The sequence below is a fragment of the Hypanus sabinus genome, chromosome 27 (genome assembly GCF_030144855.1).
Source record: "Hypanus sabinus isolate sHypSab1 chromosome 27, sHypSab1.hap1, whole genome shotgun sequence".
NCBI classification, from domain to species: domain Eukaryota; kingdom Metazoa; phylum Chordata; class Chondrichthyes; order Myliobatiformes; family Dasyatidae; genus Hypanus; species Hypanus sabinus.
This window is the reverse complement of record NC_082732.1, coordinates 43341910-43356421: the sequence shown is the minus strand read 5'-3', so window position 1 is coordinate 43356421 and position 14512 is coordinate 43341910. Positions and strand designations below refer to the sequence as shown.

Sequence of the window (14512 nt, the reverse complement as noted above, 5' to 3'; positions counted from 1 at the left end):
TGATTCATCTGCCCCTGCTTACATCTTCGAGTTTCATTTCCGTTTTATTGGTTTAGATTTGCTGAGGCTCATTACAACATGATTTGAACTCCTTCATGGACGGTCCCAAGCCTAGGAGAACTGGGAATGGGGCTAGCAACTCCATCCCATAAAAACCCAGAACTACCGAGACACCAGCAGAGCTTCAAAGACCTTATTCCTGGGAGAGGAACGATGTTTGCCCAGAAGGCTTATGAAGGCGTGTCATAAGAAATGCTAGTTTGTGGAAGTAACAGGGTTGATCAACCTTCTACCACCCAGGGCTACCACCAGACTGGCCCAGGACAGAGGGCTCCGGCGAGCTGTTGTTAGCAGCCTTTGCACCAGCAGGAATAATGGGCTTAACTAACACTACAACATGCTTTAAAGACCTGTTCATTCAGCTCAGACATTCATGTGCAACACTGGTAAATTCATCAATACAACCATGACAAAGACTTCAGTGAAATACAAAAAGATTTCTTCAGCTTGTAGGAGACAATTTGTCCTTTCAATTGTCTAGTTCAATTTGCTTTTGAAATCCTTTACTAAGGTGTACCATTTCAGTATTTACAGTAGTTTAGACTCACCGATAGGAAAGATGTCAGTTCAGAGCTGATATCACAGATAATAATTGGATGCTTTCTCATCAATGTATAAACAGCATAACAGTTACCACAGCAACACACTCAAAATGCTGGAGGGACTCAGCTGGTTAGGCAGCATCTGTGGAAATGAATTAACAGTCTACATTTCAGGCTGAGATGAAGAGTCTCGGCCCAAAATGTCGACCTGCTGAGTTCCTCCAGTATTTTGTGTGTGTTGCTTTTGACTCCCCGAATCTTCAGAATCCCTTGTGTTTATGGTAGTTACTACGCAGCTTGGTGTATGGAGCCATAGTCTGGTCAAGACAGAGTCAAAGAAAAATTATTATCAAAGTTCGTAAATCTCACCACGTACTACCTTGGGATTCATTTTCTTGCAAACATTTACAGGAAAATGAAGAAATACAATAGAACTTAGGAAAAACTACACATAAGTAAAGACTGACAAACAACCAACTTGATGAACTGTGCAAATAAAAAATAGATAACACTGAGAATATCAGCTGTAAAGTCCAACACTACAATTAAAGGGTAGGGTAACTGGTCATTGTAAATTGTCTCGTGATTATGTTAGGGTTAATTGGGGTCGAGAGGCCGCTGGGGCAGCACAGCCTGAAGGGCAGGAAGGGCCTATCCCATGCTGTATCACAACAAAAATAAATAAATAAGGAAGTGAACCTGTAGGCTGTGGAATCAGTTCAGTGTTAGGTGAGTGGCGTTATCCACGCCAGTTCAAGAGTAATAACTTTTCCTGAACCTGGTGGTGTGGGACCCAAGGCTTCTTTACCTCCTTTCTGATGGTAGCAGTGAGACGAGAGTGGGCCTGGGTGGAGGGGGTACATGATTAAATGACTGGCATGCCCAGGTCTCCTCTAACAGAACCATCATCTCAATGTCCTGGAGAGCTAGGTTGGCTGGAGTCAAGACTTAATGCTTTGGCTCTTGGTAGGGTCACCATGCCAAGCAGGTCAAAGGTTAGAGGCTAGTCTAAGAGTGGCCCACCAGTCCTCCAGGTTTGGGGGTTCTGCTCAGGGCTAACAAACCTGATTGGTCAAACAAAATTTTTACAGAAACAGGAATGAAGAACCATTCTACATCTGAGCGTGATGGTATTCCTAACTCTCCATTGGGACTTGCGTGACTGAAACGAATGAAAAACGAGCTACTGACTCGATGAAGGAAGTCCTGAACACCACCAGAAATGGAGAACCTTCGTTGCTGTCCTAAACGCCAGCGGTGTTACGTGCAGTCGAGAGTAGAGATGTAAGGTTCTCAAACAATTCAAAGCCTTGTGGTTTTCTTTGTGAATACAATGAATCGATAATATTAGTCATATTATGTCAGCAATAATACACAAGTATTCTGTTGGCACTGAAGATCTGTAATATAAACTAATAGACAGTGTCTGTGATGACGGTATCTCCTGAGTGAGTGAGTACTGGTCTGACCACCGATGCTCTGGTTCCAAGTGTGACAAGCTTTAAAACTGGTGCTGTTGTCTTTGAGATCAGTGAGACCCACCTTCAGGAAAGGGGAGTTCTGACCACTGTTGTCCCACGATTGAACCCCCAGAGCTGTCTGCTGAAGGAAGTCCCCCTCCATCTTACAGCTCAGATGTAGATAGAGTATTAGCCCTGCATTTCCGTGCTGTGAACGTGGTTGTAGTTATTGCAGCTCTAGAACCTACACTTTATTAGGCTCACCTGTGCACCTGCTCATTGATGCAAATATCTAATCAGCCAATCGTGTGGCAGCAGACATGGTCAAGCACTTCAGTTGTTGCTCAGACCAAACATCAGAATGGGGAATAAGTGTGATCTAAGTGACTTTGACCATGGAATGATTGTTGGTGCCAGATGGAGTGATTTGAGTATCTCAGAAACTGCTGATCTTCTGGGATTTTCACACACAACAGTCTCTAGAGTTTACAGAGAATGGTGTGAAATGCAAAATCCATCCAGTGAGTGGAAGTTCTATATGTGAAAATGCCTTGTTAATGAGAGAGGTCAGAGGAGAATGGCCAGATTGGTTCAAGCTGACAGGAAGGCAACAGTAACTCAAACAACAATGTGTTACAACAGTGGTGTGCAGAAGAGTATCTCTGAATGCACAACATGTTGAACCTTGAAGTGGATAGGCTACAGCAGCAGACCATGGACATACACTTAGTGGCCACTTCTTTATGTGCAGGAGGTACTTTATGAAGTAGCCACTAGTTCACTGTATATGTCAGGATACCAAGGTAACAATCTTTAAAAGTGCAAGTTCCACATAATAATTAATGAAAGGTTAGCTGTGAGGTATTGTAATTTTGATGTAGATAGGTCACCATGGACGTGATGGACCAAATGGCCTGTTCCTGTGCTGTATGATACTGTGACTCTATGACTGTCACAAATCAAATAATGGAAGTCTTGTGGCCTTACTCAGAACAGACAAAGCATCTTCTGTTCCATCGGGTGTGTATCCAGACTGTGAGCGTCCAAGGCTCCCAGAGTACGTTCTGTTCCTCCGACTTCCTGAGTGTGACCTCCTGTAACTTCCTGGCTTTGACCCAACAGCTGTTGATGAAAATTAAAAACAGAATTGGTTATTAATTCTGCCAAACAACACTGGTTCAAAGCACTGCTGTCCAGCACATCAGTAATCCATTCTACACCTTCGCCTCCAACTTCAGCAGACACTTGTGCCCATTTCATCCACTACAGTTGAGGAACACCCTAATCATTAGGCCATTCAGCCCATCAATTCTGCTCCATCATTCCATCATTCTGATTTAATTTCCCTCTCAACCCCATTCTCCTTCCATCTCCTCGAAACCTTTTAATGACCGGACTAATCAAGAACCTATCAGCCTTCACTTTAAATATACCCAATAACTTGGCCTCCACAGCCATGTGTGGCAATGAATTCCACAGATTCACCACCTTCTGGCTAAAGAAATTCCTCCTCATCTCTGTTCCAAAGGGATGTCCTTGTATTCTGAGGCTGTGCCTCTGGTCCTAGATTCTCCTGTTATTGGAAACATCCTCTTCATGTCCACTCTGTCTAGACCTTTCAATATTTGACTGGTTGCAATGAGATCTCCCCCTGCATCCTTCTAAACTCCAGTGAGTACAGGCTCTAATGTAATCACTACAGTTTAGCACCACTATGACTGTTCAGATCACTTTGCATTAAAATGGACGTTGTTTTGTTTTTATTCTGATTGCAATCATTCCAGCACCTCTATATAATCTAGTTACATATATTTATTTATTCATTGAGATACAGTGCAGAACAGGCTCTTCCAGCTCTTTGATCCACGCTGCCCAGCAACCCCCAATTTAATCCAAGCTTCATCACAGGACAACTTACAATGACCAATTAACCTAATTGGTACGTCTTTGGACTGTGGGAAGGAGCAGCCGGAGGAAACCCCAGTGGCCACGGGGAGAATGTACAAAGTCCTTACAGAAACTGGTGGGAATTGAACCCGGGTCTCTAACCACTACGTTACCATGGCACCCTAAACGCTGACTTTGGTGGGACTCAAACCCAAAACCTTCGAATTAGTTCATCGCACCGGTTGTAAGTGTAGTCTAACCAAATCTTAATTAGATCACACTTATAGTATTCTGTTCAGTTCTCGTTACCTCATTGTAGGAAGGATGTGGAAGCTGTAGAGAGAGTGCAGAGGAGATTTATTAGGATGCTGACTGGATTAGAGAACATGCCTTACGAGGAAGGGTTAAGGGAGCTAGGGCTTTTCTCTTTGGAGAGAAGGAGGATGGATAAGAAGTGGCTCTTGAACTGAATCTCCCAACTAATGAAAACTAACATAACCTACACCTTTGTAACCACCCCATCAACTTGCCCAGCAACTTTGATGGTTTTATGCATGTGGACCCCAACTTCTTCCACACTGCCAAGAATCCTGCTAGTAATCTTGTATACTACCTTCTGGATGATGGGGTGGAGATATCTCTCTACCAACAGAGGTGTAAGGCGCTCCTTCCTTCCAATAGTCTGCAGGCCACCCCGGGCAAGATGTAGCACCTGATAAGCCCCCAATCAGGGTCATGTGAATCCATGGGAGCAGGTGGTGGGTGGTCGTATGAGCAGCTGGTGCACATCACAAGTCCTGGTTATACAACCATGACACCAGGCAGACAATCTCTGAAGAGTATCGATAATGGCTGGGGTCACCCGTCTTGTAAAGTCACTGCCCAGAAGAAGGCAATGGCAAACCACTTCTGTAGAAAAATTTGCCCAGAACAGTCATGATCATGAAACCATGATTGCCAAGTCATACAACACGGCACATAATAACGATGATGACTTTGCTTTCAAGTTCAAACTTCCAAAGTGAATTACTTCACACTTTTCCAGATTGAACTCCATTTGCCAGTTCTCAGCCCAGCTCTGTACCCTGTCAATATCTGATCGGAAAACCTAGGACACCGTTCTACACTATCCTCAACACCACTACATCTGGAGTACTGTATACAGTATTGGTCTACATTTAGGGTCAGAGTATCACATAATAGAAATGAAACAGACCATTCGGCCCAACTGCTTCATGCCAACTGAGATACCCATCCATACTAGTCTCATTTGCCAGCATTTTGCCCGTTTCCTTTTCCGGAATGAATATTCCAAGTGGGGCCTAACCAGGGTTTTATAGAGCTGCAAATTTACTTTGAGGCTCTTGAGTTCAATCCCTGTCTAATAAAGGACAACACACATTACACTTTCTTAACCACTCTATCAACTTGCGTGGCAACTTCATCAGATCTATGGGCAGAACTCTGTTCCTCCTCTCTGCTAATTCCTGCCATTACCCTGTACTCTTCAGGTTTGACATTCCAACTGAATTAATTCACTCTTTTCTGGATTGAACTCCATCTGCCACTTCTCAGCCCAGCTCTGCATCCTATCAAAGTCCGGTCGTAACCCTTGACAACCTTCTACACCATCTACTACACCATCAACCTTTGTATCATCCTTCGGATGTTATGAATGTAAAGTGAATGAAGAGAATGCTAGATGACACAGAGCGATGACTCATAAAGATTAAAAGTTATGAAATGGTAACTAACGCTAATGTCTAATTTAATAATTCAGATACCCTGTTGGATTGCTAGAGCGAAACAAACAATGATTAAATGTTCAATTAAATGAGTACATCCTAATACCTTTGATTTTCTTAATGCTTCCAGGAAATCTAAATGAAGAATTATTCAGCAGCTGCTCAGTTGTGATACAGTTTCTCTAGGAATACAGAGGATAACTGTAATATTAATTGTTCCTGATGGACTACAATAACATGCGTCTGTCTATTCCATCTGAATCTTTCAATCAGTGATGCAAAAAATAGCTTTCAACGTGCATTTGATTTCCTTCCGCTGTTCCGCCAACGCTGAACAAACTTCACAGAGAAAGCCCCTGAGACTCAGTCTTATACCTTTCCAAACTTCACAGGCAAACAGACTGCTAGAGAGAGCTTTTGATACATTTTGACCAGTCCTGATAAAAGGTCTCAGCCTGAAACGATGACTGCTTCTTCCCTCCTGACCTGAGGAGTTCCACCACTATTTTGTGTGGATTTCCAGCATCTGAAGTTTTGACATGTTGGCTCTCATAAATCAGACCTAGCTTCAACTATCACCTTCAAGACTCTCCCCACATTCTTATTCTGGCTTCTTCCCCCTTCCTTTACAGTCCTGATGAAGGGTCTCAGCTTGCGATGAGCATTCTTCATTCCTTTCATAGAATCACAGAATGGTGCGGCACAGAAACAGGCCCTCTGGCCCAACTAGCCCATGCCAAACTATTAATCTGCCTAGTGCCATCAAACTGCATCTGGACATAGCCTCCATACCCCTTACATCCATGTATTTGTCCAAATTTCTCTTAAATATTGAAATCAAACCCACAATCACCACTTCCACTGGCAGCTCATTCCACACTCTCACCACCCTCTGAGTGAAGAAGTTCTCCCTCATGTTCCCCTTAAACATTTCATCTTTTACCCTTAACCCATGACCCCTAGTTCTGGTCCCACCCAACCTCTATGGAAAAAGCCTGCTTGCATTTACCCCGTTTATACCCCTCATAATTTTGTATACCTCTATCAAATCTCTCCTCATTCTCCTACACTCCAGGGAATAAAGTACAAACCTATTCAGCCTTTCCCTAAAATTCATGTCCTCAAATCCTTGCAACAGCCTTGTAAAATTTCCCTGCATTCATTGATGATTTCCATAGATTCTGCCTGATCTGTTGAGTTCCTCCAGCATGTTGTCTGTGTTCCTCTGGATATCCAGCACCTGCACAATATCTTGTGCTGAGTACAGGTGTTGGGATGTTATGTCGAATTTGTATAAGATTTTAATGAGGCTAAATTTGGAGTATTGTGTGCAGTTCTGGTCACCTTCCTACAGGAAAGATACCAATAAGATTGAACGAATATAAAGAAAATTTGCAAGGATGTTGCCATGACTTGAGGATCTATGGGGAAAGGTTGAATAGATTAAGACTTTTTGCCTGAAATGCAGAAGAGTGAAGGGAGATTTGATAGAGGGTTACAAAAGTATGTGGGGTATAGATAGGGTAGATGAAAGCAGGCTTTTTTTTTACTGAGTTGGATGAGATTAGAACTAAAGGGCATAGGCTAAGGGTGAAAGGTAAAATATTTAAGGGGAATCTGAGGGTGGTGTAAGTGTGATAAAGCTGGTGATAAAGATTTAGGTTTACTTGTCACATGGAGACATGGAATCTTAAACTGAAATGCTTCATTTCTGTCAAATCAAAACAAATCAGCGAGGATTGTTCTGGGCAGCCTACAAGTGTTGTCGAGCTTCCGGCACCAACGTAGCATGGCCACAGCTAACTACGCCTAACCTTTGGAATGTGTAAGGAAACCGGAGCACCTGGAGGAGGAAAGCCACATGGCCAGGGCAGAGAACAAACAAACTCCTCACAGACAACAGCAGGAACTGAACTCTGATCAATCATTGCTGGTGTTGTAAAGCAATGCTCCTAACCACTATACTACCGTGTGCCAGTGGAACTGATGGATACCGGTACGATTATATCATCTAAAGAGAAGTTGGCATGTGTATGGATGGGAGAGATATGGAGGGCTATGGGGTGGGTCAATGGGACTAGGCAGAGTAACAGGTTGGCATAGACTGGATGGGCAGAAGGGCCTGTTTCTGTGCTGTTGTGCTCTATGACTCTATGGTTCAATGTGCAAGTGTCTGGCAACAGCATTAATCCTGGGTCGAGTTGATAGGAAGGCAACAGTAACACAAATAACCACATGTTACAACTGTGATGTGCAGATTGGATGAAAACTGTTAAAGTGGGGGTGCCCAGAGAATGGAAGAATTCCCTTTTTGTTACTGCGATCATTCCCTCTCAATTGCTTGGACATACTGTTAAATAACGAGCAATATTTCTGAAGAACCTGTTGACATTAGGTCAGCATAGAATAGCATATTACCTGAACTTGAATACTCGATGACGTTTGGCAGATACTCTTTGTTGTCAAGATAGATAGGGACAAAAGCTGTGTACTTGCTGATGACATTGCACGCTTTGCTGGTTTGAATTGCGTTCAGCTGGTATCTTCGTCCAGAGCCTGCAGCCCAAAGGCAAAAATCACATGCACATTTGGTAATCTGAACTTTGGTGTACTGATAAGATCATTGTAGAGAAATACTCACAGTGGCCACTTTATTAGGTATACCTGTACACCTACTTGTTAATGCAAATATCTAATCAGCCAATCGTGTGGCAGCAACTCAATGCATAAGAGCATGCAGACATGGTCAAGAGGTTCGGTTGTTCAGACCAAATGTCAAAATGGGGAAGTAATGTGATCTAAGTGACTAGAGTGATTGTTGGTGCCAGACGGGGTGGTCTGAGGATCTCAGAAACTGCTGATCTCCTGGGATTTTCACACACAACAGACTCTAGAGTTTACAGAGAATGGTGCAAAAAACAAAAAAAAAATCCAGTGAGTAGCATCTGTGAGTGAAAACACCTTGTTAATGAGAGAGGTCGGAGGAGAATGGCCAGACTGGTTCGAGCTGACAGGAAGGAGACAGTAACTGAAATAACCACACGTTACAACAGTGGTGTGCATTAGAGCATCTCTGAATGTAGAACACGTTGAACCTTGAAGTGGATGGACTACAGCAGCAGACCATGGACATACACTCAGTGACCACATTATTAGGTACAGGACGTAACTAATAAGATCGCCACTTGTATATATGTATTTGTTTAAATTAAATAATATATATTTGCTATGATCAGCCGTGTCCACTTCTGGTCTTGTTTAGCATTCACACAAAACAAAATTTATTAATGACAAAACATAGATACTCCCCATAGCATATTCATGGGATAAATAACAATTAAATTATATTTCAGTAACTCTGTAACAATTCATTATCTGCACAAAATGCTGGAAGAACTGAGCAAGCCAGACAGCATCTATGAAAAGAGCACAGTCAATGTTTTGAGCCGAGATTCTTCAGCAGGAATATTGTGTTCAGTTTTGGTCGCCTTGTTATAGGAAGGACGTGGAAGTTTTAGAGAGGATGCAGATGAGGATGCTACCTGGGTTAGAGAGTGTGTCCAATGAGAATATGTTGAGCAAGCTCGGGCTTTTCTCTCTGGAGCAAAGGAGGATGAGAAGAGACTTGCTAGAGGTGTATAAGATGATAAGAGGCAAGAATAAACTATACAGCAGAGGCTTTTTACCCTGAATGGAAATGGCTAATATGAAAGGGCATAACTTCTGGGAGATTGTTGGAAAGTTTAGAGGTAGTTTTTTCACACAGACAGTGGGATGCATTGCTTGGGGAGATGGCAGAAGCAGATACATTAGGGACATATAAGGAATTCTTAAGACAGGCACATGGATGAAAGAAAAATGGAGGGCTATGTGGGAGGGCAGGGTTAGATGGATCTTAGTGTAGGTAGACACATTGTGAACAAAAAGCTCTGTACTGTGTTGTAACGTTCTACGTTTAAGAATGGTTTGTAGAGCTGTGGGAAAAGACAGAAATGTTCTACAAAAAAGGGGAACCTCAATGCTTTAAGTTCTTTGTAAAAAGTGAACTTGGACCTGGGAGGCAAAGTGCTGTGAGTGGAGACACTCACTGCGAGTAGATTTTAATTTGCAGATGTAAGTTGTGTTTCCCAGACATCAATCAATTCTCAGGCTCCAGGCAATCCATTACGCACAGACAGGGAAATAAACACAGAGTAAACACAATTAAAAATTAATATTTACAAGAGGTTCTGCAAGTGCTGGATATCCCGAACCACACACACACAATGCTTGAGGAGCTCAGCAGGTCAGGCTGCATCTATGGAGGGGAATAAAGTCAAACTTTTGGAAAGCGACCCTTCATCAGGACTGGAAAGGAAGGGAGCATGAGGCAGAACAATGGGGGGGGGGAGGTGAGTAGCTGGAATAACAAGTTGGGAAGGGAGGAGGAGGAGTACAAGTTGGCAAGTGATAGGTGAGGGGGAAGGTGGGTGGGGGAGGAGGACTGAAATAAAAAAACTGGAAGGTGATAGGTGGAAGATGTAAAGGGTTGAAGAAGAAGGGATCTGATAGGAGAGGAGAGTGGACCATGGGAGAAATGGAAGAAGGAGGGGAATCAGGTGGAGCTGAATAGAAGGGGTATGAGAGGTGCCAGAATGGAGCATGGGAAAAGAGAGAAGGGTGAAGGAGAAGAAATTACTGGATGTTGGAGAAATTAATGTTCATGCCATCATGTTGGAGGCTACCCAGGTGGAATATGAGGTGCTGCTCCCCCAACCTGAGAGTGGCCTCATTGTGGCAGTGGGAAAGGCCATGGACCAACATGTAGGTATGGGAAGTTTAATTGAAATGGATGGCCACCGGGAAATCACACCTTTTGTGTTGAACAGAGCAGTCGGCAAAAAGGAATAGGGGAGAGCTGAAATAAAAAACTTACTTTGGACGTAATTGGTAGCTTTAACTCATATTTCCCAGGACGTTGATTTGGTGGCTGCTCATTGACATTTTCTGTATGAACAATGTGGTCATGCTTGTAACTGAATGTAACAGACCTCATGTCATGCACTGAATGCAAGTATTTCTCTATTTACAAGCATTCTAATCATACATTTTCACTGGTGCGGTGATACAGGCACAGTGAGCAGTCTGCTTACAAATTACAACTCTTCTTTTCATCATCTTGAAAGGTACCGCGCTCTCTGCCCAAGAATACACTTTCCAAAATACTATTAGTGATCTGGCTTCTAGAGGGGCATTTCAGTTTGTATGACCATCATTTCCTGTTTATATACCACTTCGTGCGCAGTTTTTATTCTGATCTGAGGCAAGATATTCATCTCCATCCATTCTTTATTTGCTCTTGAAACAGCAACATCTTTTCACTCTACTGCTCTCAGAGTAAGAAACACAATTAAAAATGAACATGGTGGATTCTGATTAATTGGGGCACTTCGGGACCAGTACATTTTGGCCCAATTAGCTGAAATTTCACAGAAATAGTTAAAAATGTATAAAAAAGATGAACTACCAGTTAACTGAGTAACAATTTATGTTTTTAACTGAAATACAGAACAAATTAGAACACTACCAGTACTACTACAGTACCATAAAACTGTGTATTAGTTCCTAACAGTTATCGATGGAGGAAATCATCTTGTGTACACTGCTGTGTTCTTTCAATTGACTGTGAACATATTGGTACAAACACCTAGGGCAGATAATGGACAGCCTTTATACAATGTGTTTGATGATTTCATCCTCCAAATCTTCTTTTTTATTGTAACATTCAAGAGGATTGATGTTACCTTCAAATCCTTTGTAGTTCCTAAATTGTTGAAGTAGTGAAATCATTTCATTTTCACTCCCAGCTTTTTCTGGCATCTCCAGGCCTGAATGTTTGAAACTGCAGTGAGCGAAACTGTTCTGAATTGTCCTACTGCTTACTTCTTGCCAATTATCAGTGACAAAAATCACTGTTTCTTGAACACAAACACATACTACTGACGCTATTTAAAAACTGTTCGCTCTAAGTATGACTTAGTGCTTAGCAGTCACATGACTGATGCTAGTTAGAAACTGCAGCAACAATCTCCTGACCCAATTTAGTGGCATAATGTCTCAAGTAGTGAAAGGAATCCAGGCTATTTTTATCAGTAAGTTTTTGTTCTTTAAGAATTGTCCTAAATAAGCAGTTGCCCCAATTAACCGATGGTCCAATCTACTGTATTTAAAAGAGGTTCTGCAGATGCCGTGCGTGTGGACACAACTATGCAGCAAGATAAAACATCTTCTCATTAAAAACCCTGAAAGAAAGTTTCCATCTTGTGTCATGTTTGATAAATTGTTTAGCTCATTGCATAGTTGCGTCCACATGCACATTGAGGGCAACAGAGATAAAATCTTTTGACCAGCCATTTCAACACAAAATTTTACTTGACAAAGCATTTTTTAGAAACACAACCTTCCGCAACTCGAAAAATGATTGTTCTCTTTATGGTCATCGTGTAGAGAGGGGTTCTCCCTATCCAGTACGAGTCAATGCAGAGAACATTTACAAGGACGTCGCCAGCTCTTGAGGACCTGAGCTTTAGGGAGATGTTAGGACTTTATTCCATTGAAGAATGGGGGGAGATTTGAGAGAGGTATACAAGATTATGTGAGGTATAGATAGGGTACACGCACTGAGGCTGTGACAGACTAGGACTAAAGGTCATTGGTTAAGGGTGAAAGGTGAAATGTTTAAGGGGAAAATGACAGGAAACCTCTTCACTCAGAGGGTGGTGAGAGAGTGGAAGGAGCTGTTAGAGGAAGTGGTGGAATCAGGTTCGATTTCAATGTTTAAGAGAAATTTGGATGGGTATGTGGATGGGAAGTGCATGTAAGACAATGGTTTGGGTACAGATTGATGGGACTAATAGTTTTACACAGACTAGATGGGCCAAAAGGCCTGCTTCTGTGCTGTCTGTCCTATGATTCTATGACCCCTTCATGTCCTTACCCTGTTCTATCTCGGTCTCCTTCTCGGCCAGTTGCTCAAAGTCTTGGATAAGAGACTTGGCTGCCAGCTGGTGGATTGTTTCGCTCCACAAGTCTTCCTGCGGCGTCTTACAGTTTGCCCGCTGATTAAGAAGTGACTGAAGATCGAACGTGACTTCCCACTCAGTGACTTTGCCACAGAGCAAACCAGAAATGACTGCCTTGCAATCGAGCTTGCTCTGAAGGCAGCCTGCATTACAAATCTGCGACTGGTCCTGGAGATCAAATGATGGCTCATCTTCGAGAGTCGAGGATCGATAGTGAAAATATCCTAAAAACAAGATTCAAGAAATAGTGCTTCAAAAGAGATATTAAAATGCAGACAGATCCATAGATGTGCTAATCTAACGTGTCACAGTCAAAGTCAATTATCAATATTTATAATAATATTAAAATATAATATTTTACACTCAGTGACCACTTTATTAGGTACAGGAGCCCATGGAGTATATTCACAGGTGTGTCAAACAGGATGAATCAAGTGTCAAAGTTCAAAGTAAATTTATTATCAAAGTACATTCATCTTGTCACATACAACTCTGAGATTAATTTTCTCGCGGCCATTCACAATAAATCATAATAGAAAAATAACAATGAAAGACTGCACAAATTTGAGTGTTCAATCAGCATGCAAAAGACAACAAAGTGTGAAAATATGAAAAGAAAGAAATAATAATGATAAATAAATAAGCAATAAATATCGAGAACATGAGATGTCAAGTGCTTGAAAGTGAGTCCATAGGTTGTGGGAACATATACAGGGGACAAGTAAAGTTGAGTGAAGTTATCCCTTTTGTTTCAAGAGCCTGATGGTTGAGGAGTAATAACTGTTCCTGAACTTGGTGGTGTGGGTCCTGAAGCTCTTGTACCTTCTTTCTGATGGCAGCTGTGAGAGAGAGAATGCCCTGTGTATTGGGGTTCCTGATGATGGATGCTGCCTTCCTGCAACAACGTTTCTTGTAACCATGGTTTCTCAATGGTTGGGAGGGCTTTACCTGTGAAGGACTGGCCGTATCCACTACTTTTTGTAGGATTTCCTATTTTAGGATTATGAAATGTAATAATAAAATATAGTATTATAATAGTAAATTCATTACCATAATAGTGTCCTATAAGCTCCCAAGCCAGGTGAAGTGAGGATAGGACAGAAGAAAATAAGATTTAAAAAATACTTTGAGGAAGGTAGACATACAACAAGGAGGTTAGGGCTTGATCCACTGGAGCATAGGAGAAAGAGTGGAGATCCTATAGAGGGATACAAAATTATGAGGGGCAGAGGCAGGGTGAATCTTTGCAGGCACTTACCCCTCAGGTTGGGGGAGACTGGAACTAGAAGTCATACGTTCAAGGTGACAGGTGAAATATTGAAGTAGTCCCCTTTAGATACCCTTTAAAAATTACTTTATCTAAATAAGGAAAAGTAAGATAAGACTTGAGGGGAACCTGAGGAGAAACTTCTTCACTCAGAGGTTGGTGCGGGTGTGGAACAAGCTGCCAGTGGAAAAGATAGATGCAGATTCAATTGTAATATTTAAGAGAAGTTCCAATTGGTATGTAGATGAGAGAGGTATGTAGGGCTATGATTCAGGTGCTGGTAGACAGCACTAGGAAGAAGACCGGGTTGGCATTCCCTAAATGGGCTGAGTGGCCTGCTTCTGTGCTATTGTATTTTATGACACTGAGAATAGAAAGCAGATAGTAATTTTTAAATAGATTGCTTTCGTACTGCCTTAAAACCGTTACCTCTCAGCTATGATGAAAGTTCATCAGCAAGTTAATTTGGATAGCACTTTTCAAACACTAG

The 14512-nt window shown here is 42.1% G+C and overlaps 1 protein-coding gene across 1 annotated transcript in view; it reads right to left on the bottom strand.

Annotated features, from left to right (window-relative positions):
• The window catches only part of vwa5b1 (von Willebrand factor A domain containing 5B1), a 192634-nt gene that overhangs the window by 40089 nt on the left and 138033 nt on the right, over window positions 1-14512 (bottom strand). Inside the window, exons 16-18 of the mRNA XM_059952343.1 lie at window positions 12671-12979; window positions 8113-8250; window positions 3050-3184 (exon numbers count right to left, since the gene is read on the bottom strand). Of these exons, the coding sequence (XP_059808326.1) occupies window positions 3050-3184; window positions 8113-8250; window positions 12671-12979 (582 nt within the window). The remainder of the gene's footprint in view (window positions 1-3049; window positions 3185-8112; window positions 8251-12670; window positions 12980-14512) is intronic.